The sequence below is a fragment of the Trypanosoma theileri genome, assembly GCF_002087225.1.
Source record: "Trypanosoma theileri isolate Edinburgh chromosome Unknown TM35_Tth_4_V1, whole genome shotgun sequence".
NCBI lineage: Eukaryota > Euglenozoa > Kinetoplastea > Trypanosomatida > Trypanosomatidae > Trypanosoma > Trypanosoma theileri.
In genome coordinates this window covers 493,755-508,770 of record NW_021639846.1, presented here as the reverse complement: position 1 = coordinate 508,770, position 15,016 = coordinate 493,755, and the positions used below count along the sequence as shown (strand labels likewise).

Genomic DNA, 15,016 nt, shown 5'->3' with positions numbered 1-15,016 from the left:
ATAACAGAAACAATTAATAATAATAATAATAATAATAATAATAATAATAATAATAATAATAATAATAATAATAATAATAATAACCACAATTACTATCTTTTTTTTTTTTTACAGAAAGGATACATTAGACCACTTACGTCTAGCATCATATGTCTCTAGTGTGTTCATGTGCAGAGGTTTAAGAATTGAAACGGCATCTTTCCCGAACTGAGGAGCATTTGCCGCATCCCACTGCCGCAGATTTTTGGGAATGAGTTTTTCCCTATTTATTTCTACACCATTCATAGTATCATGAAGTAGTCGGAGACTTTCTTTCCGAAGTGCAGATATTCTATTTCTCCCAAAAGGAAAAGCATCATTATTATTATTACCAGCATTACCAGCTGAATTAGTTTCCACAGATCCCACGTTTTGGACAGGCCTTCGTGCTTCATTTAATTTATCCTTGTATTTCATAGGATACACTTCATTTGCAGAGTTTGGCATCTCATCCTCTATATTATTATTATTATTATTATTATTATTATTATTATTTCCATTTACTGTCTGTTCCTTTTCCTGTTTTAACCGCAACGGTGTCTTCATTAACATAGTGGCCACCACATCATGGTGAGTTCTCTCTAATTCATCCAATTCTGCGAGCACAGATCGAGTGGCTTCCGGTAATGCCTGTGCAGATACTTCTGGTGTCCAATGCAGTTCACGTTCAGGATCAGAAGAAGAAGAAGTGACGTGTGAAGAAGGAATATTTGTAGTTTCTAGTATTCCTCCTTCCTCACGTTCTAATTTTACTCTCTCCTTTGTATTATTCTCCTTATTGTTTATATCCCCCTCACTCAATTCTTCACGGTGAGTGTAGATGCGTAGAGCCTGACGCACACGCTGTAGAATACTCGCCTCATCCAATTCTCTAAGAGGTTTAAAAACATCCTTCTCTTCTTGATGTGCCTCTTCAGGTCTTATCACTATCCCTCTTCCGTAGTCCGTATGGTGATTCTCATCTTGACGGTTTGAAAGTGAAAATGTATCTAAACAACTCTCTCTCACAATGTGTTGCGGTGTTTGCACACCACCAGCTTCAAGATTATAAAGTTTCATTTGAACATCATTATGGTGATTTTTATCGGCATTAAAATACACCATTTGACTTTCACCTCTCAATCCATCATTATTATTTGTGTGATGATTGTTGCCGTTAAGTTTGTTGTTGTTATTGTTATTGTTGTTTTTACTTCGACAAATGGCCTCCAGTACGGCAGGCCGCACAACAGGCGCGGGGAGTCGCGGCGCTGAAATGAACGAATCCTCCACTCGGCGACTCAACACGTGCAGTTCGTGTTGCAACTCCGCAAAGTACGGCTGAGATGCGAAATGTTCGCGAATATCATCAAAGATGTGACTAGCATCCATGCATACCACAGTCACTGGAGGAAAGGAAAAATGATAATATTGATAATGATGAGGAGAATTTAAAATAGAAGGAGTAAAATAATGAAAAAAAAAAAATCCAATTGATATGAAACAAAAAGATCATAACGAACAATAATAATAACAACAAACAAAAAAAATGAAAACAAACCTGTCAACTAGTACTGTGGATACAAAAATACGATAACGCAACAAAAGCAGAATTGCAAATTTACCAAGGTGTTCCTTGTTCACCACTATAAGTAGCTAGCACAGCATCCGCATATTCAAACTCTTCTTTTGTTATAGAGGGCAGGAAAGACTCACATATACCAACAAGACAAGGTGGAATGGATACACTTTGGTTCTCTCTCTCACTAACACTTGTGTTTGCTTCTTCTTCTTCTATAGTCTGTTGTAATGCATCCTTATTTACAGCATAATAACCATCATGTGTGAATGCGTATTGTAGAGATACAGGGCGAACCAGTACAGAGGGTAGCATATCCCTATTCAACATGTCTATCTATTCTCTCATGTAAGGAGTTACAACTATACAATCTTCTAGGGTAAAACAAAGAAAAGAAAAAAAAAAAAGAAATGGGAAGAGAAATTCCCATACAATTAAAAAACGCACACACATATTTATATATAAGCATATATATATATACAGAGGGAGAAAGAGAAGATAAATTAATGCTCTTGCAGAAGGTTTGGATGTCATTTTCAAGTGATAAGGACAAATCCAAACCACAGGTAGAGATAAAACTAGGTAATATAATAAAACCGAAAATAACAACAAAAAAAAAAATGACTCTGTAATAATATCTTTTGTTTATCTTATCTTTTTTTTCAACTTGTATTTCTTCAGGCAATCTCTATGGAAAATCTCAAAAAAAAAAACAAAAATCTGTTCGTTTATTTTTAGTATTCATTTCATGTTTTTTTTGTCTTTTTTTTTTTCTTTTCTTGCTTCCGTTTCATCGCTAGAGTAAACAATAATAATAATAAAAAAAAAAAAAAAAACACAAACAACCGAAAAGAATACAAACTGTTCTCTATGGCACTCCTATACTTGTTTATATATATACGTAGACAAAGGTCTCCGTTTTTTTTTTTTATTTTAATTTTGCTTCTCTTTTTTCGCAAATGACTGAAGAGAGAAAGAAAAAAAAAAAAAAAAAAAAAAAACAAGAACCGTTAAAACGGGTAACCACGGAGATCCATTGTCAAAATGGAAGAACTTTCCTTCTGTTTGTTCTTCAGAACTCCAACCAACAAGTCCGCCACGTGGTAGAGTTGATCCTTCAGGGAAATGACGATAAACTGTGTTGTAGAGCAATTCCGTCGCATATAATTAGCGAGTTTCTCCACATTTCCAGCATCCAGCGCGGCATCCACTTCATCCAACACAAAAAACGGCGTTGGTGAAACTGCATGAACGGCAAAAAGAAGTGCGAGAGCCGCCATTGTGCGTTCACCGCCAGAGAGAAGTTCCATCGGCATATACCGCTTTAAAGGCGGTGTGGCGTGATATTTTGTACCCGCCAAGTACGGCTCTTCCACATCTTCAAGACTTAAATAAGCGGAGCCATGCACAGCGTGGGCTCGTGTGCTAAGCGTGAGGGAACGATAAACACGGTCCACATGATCGGCAATCTTTTCAAATGTTTCCATGAATAATTGTGTACGTAGCTCTTTTACCTTTACAAATTCACTGTATGCTTTATTGGCCTTTTCACGTGCTTCCTCCAGTTGTGCAGAATAGGATCCAAGTTTGTCCTCTGAAGCATTAAATCGTGTGGCAGCTTTTATATTTGGTGCAAGTGTCTCTGCTGCACGTTGAAGAGATTCCAAAAGATCTTCCGTACGTTGTTTATATGAAGCAAGATGAGTTTTATCAGATGCGGCTTGCCGTTGATTATCCAAAAGAGAGGAAAAATCCACCATTACTTGAGTTTCTTTTCCTGAAACAACAGAACGTGTTCGACCTTGTTGTTGTTGTTGTTGTTGTTGTTGTTGTTGTTGACTCCCAGGTGTCTCATCTAGTAATGAGAATGATTCACTTGAATTTAGAATATCACTTTCTAGAGGTCGTGTTCGCTTAGTACCACTTATCTCAGCAGTTTTTAACGGTAAAGAAATCTCTTCCATTTGACAACGTCGTACAACGTTCATTCGCTGTAAACGAAGTGTATCACAGGCGGCTTGAAGAGCCGTTACTCCTCTACGGGCCTGAGCCAATTTATTTAATTCTTGTTCAGAATTTCGTCCCTGTTGACGAATATTCGCTTCAAGAGTATCCAATTTACCTTTTAATTCACTAACACATGTCTTTAATTCCATCTGTTTTTTCTCTGTAGATTTTACAATATCCCCATATGTTAAGAGATCTTGTTCACATTGCTTAATCTCCTTATCAAGTCGAGCACACACCGAACGAAGATCATCCACAGAACGTCCACCAATACGCCGTCGCTCCGCCTCAAGTGACATTTCCAGTCTATGAATTAATAATAACATCTGTTGCCGCTGTTCTGCCCGCTCCTTTGCACGTCGAATCTCATTACTTTCTAATTCCATAAGATTAGAAATTTTTACACGTTCCTGAAAGGCAGCAAAGATACGCTCCTCCACTGCCGTCACGGATGTACGTGTCTTCTGTAACTCTCGCTGACAACGTGCGAGTTCATCATCACATGCCTTTCGACGTGCTTCAATCTTTTCAATCTCCGTCTGCAATCGTGCCACTTCGCGTGTGGCATTCGCCGCTCGAGCCGCCGCTGTGGAGGACTCCGCCGCCACTGCGTGAATGCGACCGCGCGTGAACTCCAATCGCCCCTCCAAATCCCGCAGTTCACACCGCGTGCGGGCCATCGCCGCCTCAGAGCCAACACCGTGTTCATTTCCAGTGGAAGAGACATCACCCAACAGTCGTTCACGCGCCGCGCGAAGATCATCATACTTCTTCTCATCCCATTTACGGGCTCGTGATTGAATAGAGGCAAGACCACCTTGTACCGCGCCATTTCGCAAAAGTACAGAACCATCAAGAGTTACCACTTTAAATCGTTCCCCATCTGAGCGACCGTAGGCCACATGTTTGGCTTCAGCCATTCCATCACAAACAAGTGTCTGACCAAGTGCATATTGTACTGCCGCCTCTATAGCAACATCATAACGAATAACATCCACAACCGGTTTGCAGCTACCACCAAAGGTTCGTAGACGATCATCTACTTTTTTACCTTGTACAGCATCCAAAGGAAGAAATGTCATGGGTGGTAAACGTTGTTCCTTTAGGTAACGTACACAACTGATAGCAACTTCTGTAGTATCTACAATAACGGCCTCAAGATTTTTACCCAAAGCTACAGTTACTGCATGACGATACTTGTCATTAGGAATTGTACATAAATCTACCAAACGACCTCGAATTCCATGAAGAGCACGTAAAGCTTGTAAAGCTTCTGCCATTCGTGTACCATGTTTATCATTTTCTTTTATAAAACGAAGTTCATGTAATTGTTCTTGAATTTTTGCAAGTTCTAATTCACGTTCTTTATTTTTCTTTTCTGCATATACAAGACTTGTTCGTTTTTGATTTATATCATGTGTAATTTCTTCAACTGTATCATTTAATTCCTTGGTGCGATGTTGTAATTCTGCAATACGGTTATTATTTCGTTCTATATCTTGTGTTAGTTCTTCTTTCTGTGATTTGACATTTTCAAGAGTTATCGTACACTGTTTCTGACCTTCAAGAAGGGATTGTTGTTGTCTCTTTATTCGTTCCAGTTGTTGTCTTAAAACAACTGTTTCACATTCTGCATCTTTTCGAAGTTTTCTATACTCTGATAATTCTTCAGGACTTAATGCTCCACTTAGTGTGGTATGAGCCTTATCTTCCTCTTTGCATCTTTCATCAAAAGCAACTAGTAAAGATTTTTGTTGTTGTAATTGTTCATCAATACGTTGTGCCTCTTTAGATTGCATTTTTTCTGTCTTTAAGAGAGCATCCAGTTCATGCTGTTGTACCTCACGTTTACGATTTAAGTGAGAAAGAGAAACTTTAATACGTTCCAATGTACTGTGTTTTTCTCGCAATGCATCCGCTTCTTTACGACTCTTTTTTAATTCTTCAAGATATGCTTTATGCATTTCAGCATATTCACGTTTCATTTTTCGCATATCTTCTTCTGAAGTAATACTTTTTTCAAGTTTATTCAATTTCTCTATAAAATTATTAAGTTCTTGCTTCTGTCTTTCCAAATTGTTTTCAATATACAATAATTCAACCAACGCTTCATTTCGTTTTTCCTCCGTTATACGTTTCAGCACTTCATCATACTTTTCTGCCTCTTTCTTGTGAATTCGCATTTGATTTACAGCTGCCACTGCCCCACGTTTGGCAACGGATGCTAACGTTAATTCATTATTAGCTGCATCCAGTGCCTTTTTACAACGTGTATACTCATCCTTTAACTCACCACTACCACTGATTTCCTCTAGTAGTTCCGTTAATTGTCGTGCTTTTTTCTGCGCCACAGCCTCGACTTCATGTTGAAATACCAAAAAGTTATTGACACGGGACCCGACATTAAATTTCTCCATCGCCTTGAAGAACTGCTGTTCATTCACGGCAGTGCCGTTGATTTTGTGTGTAATACGTCCCTTGTGATCCACTGCCCGTGTGAAGGAGGTCTCAACGATGTTGTTATTGTTATTGTTATTATTATTAAGATGACTACCATTACCATTCGTATTAGTATTAGTAGTAGTATGGTTGGTGTGATTTCCACCATCGTCTGTGTTATTCTGCGCACTTTGGGTGGTGTTGTGCCGCAGCACGGCGGTGACGCTGCACTCTTTCCGCTGGGCGCCGCGGTGGATGAAGTCGGCGGCGTCTTTTCCGCGCAGCATCGCGTCAGTTTTGGAGCTCAACACAAAACACAGCGCGTCCATGAGATTTGACTTGCCGGAGCCGTTGGGGCCGACGATGCACGTGAAGTCCCGCAACGGCCCAATCGTGACGTGCCCGGCGTAACTCTTGAAGTTGTACAACTCCACACGGTGAATGCGGGCGAGCATTGAAAATTAACCGGAGAGGGGAAATGAGTGCTGGAGAAGCAAACACACACAGAGAGAAAAAGAGAAAGAGAGAGAGAGAGAGAGAGAGAGGCAGAGAGGTAATGAACTTCCTGTGAAAATAGAAATAAATAAAAAGAAAGAAAATAAAAAGGAAATCTTCTTTAAATAACAAGGAAGGAATGAGGAGAAACCCATTCATAGAAATATATAGAAGAAAAAAAAAAAAAAAATGAGTGGTATGAGTTATAGAGAAAATAAAAATAAACAAGAGATAGCCTCGAGGAGGGCTCTTTTTTTTTTTTCTTTTTTTTTATTTTTTTGTTTTCTCATATAGTTCATTTTTCTTGATCTTATACGAATTAATATGCAGGAAAAACGGCACTGGCGCTAAAACCACTAAGAATAATGGCAAACAACACAAAAAAAGAGGGAAAGAAGTTTTTGATTATCGTCCTTTTTTTTTTTTTTTATTCTCCTACTCACTTTAACTTTGTCTCCAGTTTCCTCCTTCTATATTTCTGTTATACGTTTCTAATATATATATATATATATATATATATTACTTCAGCCACCCTCAACAAACATAATCATTATACTAAAATGTGTCATTCACGCGATTCATTACAGCACGGATACGGGTGTATACTTTCGCTGCTGGACTTCCACGGATTAAATCGCACAGTGCGTCTCTCGCCACACGAATATTCTGTGTTGTTCCCATTACCCAAATATGTGTGTCGGCAATGACAATTCGTGTACGAGTGACATTCTCAATGGTGTACTTGGTCTTACCATGCGAACCACTCATGCGACCAATACAACGTGAGAGATTATCCCCTTGCAGATTAGCACGAACATCCTTTACTTCAAATCCCTCAATGTACACATCATCCATACGGAGAAGCGCTACAGCATCCTTCACATCAAAACCCGCCACAACAGCTTTTACAAAATCTTCTGCCTTTTGCAAGAGAATTTTACTGCTGTCGGTGTTTCCTGTTGTGGTGGTTGCGCTTGTCTCCACTGTGGCTGGGCATGTACGCAGTTCTACACATCGTGCCTTCAGGTTCATGCGAATCTCCAATCTGCACTGCTCAACAACGGGTGTGTAAACTTCCATCCACACCTTCTTAAGGGCAGGAAAGCGGTGGTGTGGAATCTTCACACTACGTGTTTCTCGAATGAATGACTTGGAACCATCACTCTTCTCCTTCCCCGTACTTCGCGAACTCGCAACTACTGCTGACATTTCTACCCCAGGGTCCTAGCTAAAGACGTAGTACACTGTCTTTTTTTTTTTTTTCCTTTCCTTATTTCCCACACATAAAATAATAAAAAAAATAATAATAAAAAAAACAGACCAAAAAAGTATAAAACATTGGAATTTACCTCATCTCTGCAAAGATATATATATATATATATATATATATATGCACACAGAAAAGTAGTAGAAAGGTATATATGTACAGTAAAATTCTTTTTTTTTTCTTTTTAAGCCATAAATGCAAAAAAAAAAGGTCAGATGCTACAAATAGCATAGTATGAAAAAACATTATTCTTGAAAACGTCTAATGAAGCAACGTTGCCCCCGTAATCTCTAAACATTCTAGATAGCAAACCTACACGTAAACGCGCAAAACCGGAGAAATCTTGTATATACATATACATACATACATACATACATACATATATATACATATATAAATATACAAACTAACTGATAAACATAAATTATTAGTCTAGTGCCAAACGAGCCAACTTTTTATTTTCCAGCTCACTCTCAACATCACTTGAAGGAGCAGGGACATACTGCATAGATGTGTCTTCGTCTCGCTCATTCACATCAGCATCAGTCACGTATGAATCACTTGGGGTAGGTACATGTGATCTCACATCTGAATCACTTTTTTGAGATGTTGGTCCTTTTGTAGCGCCTTCAGAGGCTGTGGACTCTGACGCATGCGGAACCTCTCGCTGTTGTGAATGCATTACATCTTCCATTCGTTGAGGGAATCTCCGAGATGAGGGACCTGAGCGATCTGCTGGACTTCCCCATTCCCCAGAGACATGACGAGATCTTGATCCTGCACCCATCAACGATGCTCTACGCTTTTCTTCTTCTTCTTGTTGTCTCTGTTGTTGTTGTTGTTGTTGTAGTAACATTTGATGATAATGATGTTGATGCTGTTGATGTTGATATTGGTGATGGGGATGTTGTTGTTGTTGTTGGTAGTGATGATTTTGTTTTCTTGGATCAAAACTTGGAGCGTTACCAAGGCGTGTAGTGGCAGACATTGGAGATGGTGTAGATGAACTCATTGGTGACAATCCACCGTGCGCTCTTGCCATTACTCCTGGACCAAGAGAAGAACGATTTTGCATCATCATCCTCATTTGTTGTTGTTGTTGATGTTGACTTCCCATACTCATTGGAGAGACATCTTGTGAGAGTTGGGAGGGATCAGTGGTATGAAAACTTCTTGTATCCAACGGACTTGGACGATAACTCCTCCCTTCCATCATTCCCGAATGGGATTGACTTAAATAGGAAGCATTATTACCAGCAGCGGCAGCAGCACCCCCACGTGCAAATAAAGATCGCAAAGCTGTATCCATCATTACTATTTGTTTTTCCATCTTTTGCATATTTGTGGAGAGAAAATCAACCTTCTCATTCAATGCCATAAATCCCTCTCTTGAAACTCCTCCACCTCTTCCTCCTCCTCCTCCTCCTCCATTGGATATATTCATTATATCACCTTGAGTTCCGTTTCCCTTTTCCTTCGATATTCTGATACCACCGCTATTATTACCATCCGTAACAGGAAGACACTGCAGCAACATCTCCAGTCGATTAAAATCACGACGACATGAACGTACTTCACTGCGACGAGTGATATTCTCTTCCATCAGTGTTCGTAATTCTGCAACCCATCTTGCCACGGTATCATTTGTCGCTTCTAATGAACCCTGTACACGAGACACTTGCTGATGTAATAAATCGCTCTCTTCTGCAGCTTGACGAGCCTGTACACGCAGAGTAGACTGCAGTTCATCACGTAAACCATCCACATGGGCATCCAACTGTAATAATGAGTTACGCACAAGATCATGGTGACGACGTACAAGTTCATCCACACGACGATCACCACGTTGTTGATCAATCCGTGATTCATTTTCCAGAGCCGCAACCGCATCACATAAACGAGTCTGCTCCAGTGAATTCTTTCTCACATATTTATCGAGTTCTCTAGCGAGATCCTCTACGGTTCGACCGGATGTACGTTGCATTTGAGTAAGAACTGTCTGAACTTCCTTTATACTCCGCTGTGATGCTTCTACGGCTTCCTTCAATGATTCTGCAAGTTCCAGTTGAGATTTCTGCACGGCCTCAAAGCGACGATCCACATCCGAGTGTACATTACTGACGGTGTCATTAAGATTTTGTTGAAAAGTACTTTTCCACTTGTTCATTTCATCTGCCACTATTCGTTTAAGAGCTGCCTCATCTAGAATCCTTTGCGTAGGAGCAGCAGCAGCAACAACAACATCAGCAGCAGTAGCAGCAGCAGTAGTAGTAGTAGTAGAAGAAAAATTATGAGGAATATTGATAGAGTCTGTAATTCCCATGATTTGACCGTCTGCCAAACTCCACGGCGATGACCTTATGGCGCTGCTGCGAAATATTTTATCTCGTTGGATTGCCGTACGATCAATGATGTCCTGCATCTCTTTATTGATAGAATCCAGACGTTCACGAAAGTGATCCTCATCGTTATCAATGGATGAGGTTAACATGAAATTCTTCTATTGTAAAATATGGAAAGATAATAATAAAAGAAAGAAAACAAATAAATAAAAAGAGGAAACAATACAGGAGTTATTTTCTGTTTATAATAGTAATAGGTAAGATTCCCTTTACCTCGTCTCCAGATAGATGGACAAACAAGAGAAGACGAAGAAGACCATACAGTACAACAAAAACATGAAAAAAAAAGCAAATTAAGTAGACGCACAAACACACACACGCAGACATATACAAAGAGAACTATGAATAAATAAGTTTCCCATACATACACGAACACTTATATGCGGAAAAAAAAAAAAATATATATATATATATAGACAACGCACAATTTATTGTCGAAACGTAATTATAAACTCATAAAAAGCAACACATCCAGTAAATTATCAAAGAAACCAACACATAGAGAACGACAAGAAAACAAAGATCAACTACCCTGAATCTGCATATACCTCTCAATAAGGAAGCCAAATGGTATCAGTATACACATTTATTTATTCATTTACTTGAACAAGAAGACGATCGAATAAAAATCTCTTTGTTTTTCTTTTTTTTTTCTGAGGGGTGAGAACAAGGGTCATGGACTATAATTTTCTCCATAAACCTTGCCGTTTTTTTTTTTTTTCTGTTTGTTTGTCTGTATTTGTTTTGTCGCTTCTAACGCTGTTCTTCTCGTCATTCGTTTTTTTTTTTTTTTTTTTTCAATTAAAGACTACGGGGGTAGAAACAACTCGTGTAGTCATCTATGTCAGCCAATGGACTAGGGAGTCGCACAATAAAGTCACCAATAGACCAAAGACACATATGCTTTATCTGCCTCTTTGTTACTAATACTACTACTACTATTATTATTATCCCCTCTTTTGATTCCCTCGTTAACATACCTCTCCGTATTAAGTATTAGGCCTCCTCATCAGGATCCCTATATATAGACGCCCTTTCTTTTTTTCTTTTTTCTCTTCTTCTCGGTTTGAAGAGGCCGATATCTCATCATCTATATAACATCCATAATGTCGTTCTTTTCTTTGTTGTTGCTGTTATTATTATTATTACTATTATTAATAATCTCCTAACAAGGACGGCATCGAAAGAGTTATTGAAAGTTGCTGTATATATATGTGTGTGTGCGCGTTGTTGTTCTTTTTCGTGTGTGGGTGCAAAATCTCTCATCTAATTCTTACTGTTCGTACTATTAACATCGCTGCTGTTGTTGTTGTTGTTGTTGTTACTTTCTCCCGGGTACCACACCGGTGTTGTTGGTAAATTACCTTTTTTACTCCTTTTATACGTTTCATAAAGATAATTCGACAACAATGGTGGAAACAGTTTATCAAACGCATCCTTCGCATCTGGCTTTGAATGCGTATAAAGAAAGAGTACCTTCTTCTTTGTCTTCTCATCCATAACAGGTGAAAGCATTTTCCACAGTAAACCAAATGTTGTCGGTGGATTCACAAGAATCATTAAACCCAAACGTTCTGGAAAGTGATCCTGTATAGTTTTCACCACTGCGTGGGCAATACTTGGACTACTATCTCGCAAATACGAAAAGGTCTCAAAGTCCGTCACACACACCCACTGCTCCACACCACCCGGCATTAATTTCTCCAAATGTGTGAAGGTAGACACACAATGCCGCATCGGCTCTTTACGATCGGGGCCCCATCGCATTGCCATAAAACACACCGGCCGGTGAAGAAGATCCCAACCGACAAATTGCATCATGTGATGATTAGGGTCTTTCAAACACCGTTCACACACCCACTTATCCACCGCATTCTTCTCACGCCACTGCACTGTGCGTTCTAACATGTGAAGAGACTTTTTCATATCAAAGTTACGAGCGAACAGATAACGGATAAGCATCCAGTCATCATGTTCCTTCTCACTGTACCATGGAGCCATTTCCACTGTTTTCTTAAAACTGCCAAATACCTCCCGTTGTTTGTCGGATAACTCCTGCACACGTTCTTCTAATGTCTTCACAACATCGGGTGGACGCACTTTTGCGGCCTCTTCCTCTGTAGAGATAAAGAATGGTATTTGAAATCCCACATTCTGTTGTGGGAATAGAAACAGGTCACCTGGCAAGGTAGAGGTCTGTACATCCTCAGCGTTACTCATTTTTTCAAATAACAGCTTTAATTGCAAGAAAGAAAGAGAGAAAGAGAAAGAGTTAACGAAAAACAAGTTAAAATGCAACAACAAGAACAAAAAAAAAAAAAAAAAAAAAAAAAAAAACAATACGAAACAAGAAAAAAAAGAGAAGCGAATGTCAGAAGAGGAAGAGAAAAGGTATTCCAAATATTTCTTAATATACCTTATGGTTCTCCAATACTGTATACGTCCATGTGTGTATAGAAGTATATGGTGATGCTTTTTTTTTTTTTTTACTTCTTTTCCTTTTTTCGTTCACAAAAAAAAAAAATATTTATATATATATTCAATATCGGCGAGAATATGAGAAAAAGACGTTGCCCGTACTGCAGGAAAAAAAAAAAAAAACAAGCGATCGGTTATAGCATAATTTACTATTATCTCTACATACATGAATTAAATATGCAGCTGTACAAAAAATGTAAACGATAACAGCCAAGAACAAAAAAAAAAAAATTAAACACTAATAACAAAAATAACCATAATAATTACAATAATAATAACACCATCACCAACATTATTATTATTATTATTATTATTATTACTAGGGTTACTAATGTTGATATTATAAGATTGAAAGTAAATATCCATAAGAATTGCGGAATTTTCCGTTTCTTCCCATCTTATGTTCTGTACTCCATTTCACTCGGTTAAACGCATTAAAACAATGCGACTTCCTGCGTTTACTCTCGCACCTATAAAGAAGAAAAATACAAGAAAAAAAAAAAAAACAAACAAATCAATTCACCACCACTACCACTATCCTCATTCTCATTCTCATTCTCATCATTCTCTCACGCCTCTCCAATCTCCTCTTCTCCCGCTAATACAAAACGTTTAGTACTCGCAGACGATGACTCCTCCAAATGCGGCCGCAGGGCATCCCACCGGATGCGGTGGCGAAATACAAAAATATACGCCGGTATTCCCACAGCGGCACAACCGACAATGGGCCCAATCCACAGAGCATCCACACCGTAGTGATGATGAAAAAGAAGATAAAGACCCAGCGGGGTTCCCACAAGTGTGAGACTAGTGAAAACAATAACAGCTCCCGTCACGTGTAATCCACATCCACGTAGAATTCCCAGGAAATTACACTGTAGAGCATCTAAAACGTGAAATAATAAAAAGTAAGGTGTAACTTCAACAAAAATGGATACAACTTCTGTATCAGAAGTAAATATATATGCAACTTCTTGTCGAAAGGTATAAACAAGAACAACATTAAAAAAACATACGGCTATCACAATTATAAAAGAAATAACCGCAAAAGTTTTTCCTAAATGAGGATTTCTTTCACCAATACAATTTCCTACTAAAACAGTAGTAGCCATAAAAAAACCAGATACTGTACTCCAGCATAGATTCGCTACTTGACTACTAATCGCATATGCACCTAATTCCACAATACTCAAAAATCCAGCACACACAGAATTTACTTCCATCGCTGTCCATTCACTAAATGCCATAAAAAGAGATGGAATAGCTAATCTAAACAAAGGTCCCCAATTTTTTAATGCTGCTTTACTCCATCCACCCCAAGTATGACGGTAAAGACCACTAATTCGAAGATAAAGAATAAGTGCAATATCCATACAAACGAAAAGAACAACCCACCCCATTGCAATACCGGTGTAACCAAATAGAGAAACAAGAATATATTGCAGAAGAGGATGTAAAAATGCTGCTAGAGCTAAAACAAAAAATACGGGATTAGATCTATGCTGACTTGCATAATATCTTCTTAAAAGCTCTAACAACATAATAGGTGGTAGTCCCAAGACACAAATTCGACAAAATCTTCCTACATTATTTGCCACACGATCAGGTTCACCTAAAGATATCAATAAAGGTTCGATAAAAAATAGTAAAAAAGAGAGTGGAATAGTAAATATCATAAGAATAAGAAACATTCGTTGAGCATAAACTCCATACATTGTACTTTGTGGATCCATTCCGTAAGAGTGTGAGAGAAGTGTCTCAAGAGCTCCACAAAGTCCACTACCAAAGGCAAATCCTGTTGCGTTTAAGATGCCAATTGCAATAGAAACGCCTCCAAGTTCATGAACGCCAAGATGACCAGCAAAACATAACATGACAATCATAAAACTAAATTGAGAAAGTTGGGAAATTGACAAGGGTACTCCTATACGTAACATCTCCCGTAAAAGATGCCTATTTGTTGGAATCATTAAATTGTCTTTCTGCACTCTCACATTAGACACCATATCTACAACAGTCATGAGACAAAAATGAAAGTAGACAGAAATATGCAGAAAAAAAGGATATAAATAAATTTTTTAAAAAAAGGTATTTTTAATTACCAGAATATATATATATGTATAGATATACAACAATATCTACTACTAGTTAATACTATTTTCTTCTGTAATTAAACCTTTTTTTTTTTTTTCCACCCCTACCTTTTTTTTTTGTTTCTTGGATCAAACACCATCATAGGAGAAGTAAATAAAGAAAGAAAAAAAAAAGATTAAACACCCAGATAACATACACAGAGAAACACAGATAGAGAGATATATACTAATATACATA

General features: G+C 38.2%; 6 protein-coding genes across 6 annotated transcripts; all 6 read right to left on the bottom strand.

The window, feature by feature from the left end:
- Positions 1 to 108: 108 nt before the first annotated feature.
- Positions 109 to 1,410, bottom strand: TM35_000043240 (uncharacterized protein; the record flags this gene model as incomplete). The annotated part of the gene is made up of 1 exon (XM_029022518.1): positions 109 to 1,410. The coding sequence occupies one exon, from the start codon at positions 1,408 to 1,410 to the stop codon at positions 109 to 111; it is 1,302 nt and encodes a 433-aa protein (XP_028886176.1).
- Positions 1,411 to 2,607: 1,197 nt separating this feature from the next.
- Positions 2,608 to 6,498, bottom strand: TM35_000043230 (structural maintenance of chromosome (SMC) family protein; the record flags this gene model as incomplete). Its single annotated transcript, XM_029022517.1, has 1 exon — positions 2,608 to 6,498. One exon carries the CDS (start codon positions 6,496 to 6,498, stop codon positions 2,608 to 2,610), a length of 3,891 nt encoding a protein of 1,296 aa, XP_028886175.1.
- A 595-nt stretch (positions 6,499 to 7,093) lies between these two features.
- Positions 7,094 to 7,747, bottom strand: TM35_000043220 (RNA-binding protein PNO1; the record flags this gene model as incomplete). Its single annotated transcript, XM_029022516.1, has 1 exon — positions 7,094 to 7,747. One exon carries the CDS (start codon positions 7,745 to 7,747, stop codon positions 7,094 to 7,096), a length of 654 nt encoding a protein of 217 aa, XP_028886174.1.
- A 485-nt stretch (positions 7,748 to 8,232) lies between these two features.
- On the bottom strand, positions 8,233 to 10,296 carry TM35_000043210 (uncharacterized protein; the record flags this gene model as incomplete). The annotated part of the gene is made up of 1 exon (XM_029022515.1): positions 8,233 to 10,296. One exon carries the CDS (start codon positions 10,294 to 10,296, stop codon positions 8,233 to 8,235), a length of 2,064 nt encoding a protein of 687 aa, XP_028886173.1.
- Positions 10,297 to 11,473: 1,177 nt separating this feature from the next.
- On the bottom strand, positions 11,474 to 12,427 carry TM35_000043200 (uncharacterized protein; the record flags this gene model as incomplete). Its single annotated transcript, XM_029022514.1, has 1 exon — positions 11,474 to 12,427. One exon carries the CDS (start codon positions 12,425 to 12,427, stop codon positions 11,474 to 11,476), a length of 954 nt encoding a protein of 317 aa, XP_028886172.1.
- An 827-nt stretch (positions 12,428 to 13,254) lies between these two features.
- TM35_000043190 (putative membrane transporter protein) lies at positions 13,255 to 14,706 on the bottom strand (the record flags this gene model as incomplete). The annotated part of the gene is made up of 1 exon (XM_029022513.1): positions 13,255 to 14,706. One exon carries the CDS (start codon positions 14,704 to 14,706, stop codon positions 13,255 to 13,257), a length of 1,452 nt encoding a protein of 483 aa, XP_028886171.1.
- Positions 14,707 to 15,016: the final 310 nt, after the last annotated feature.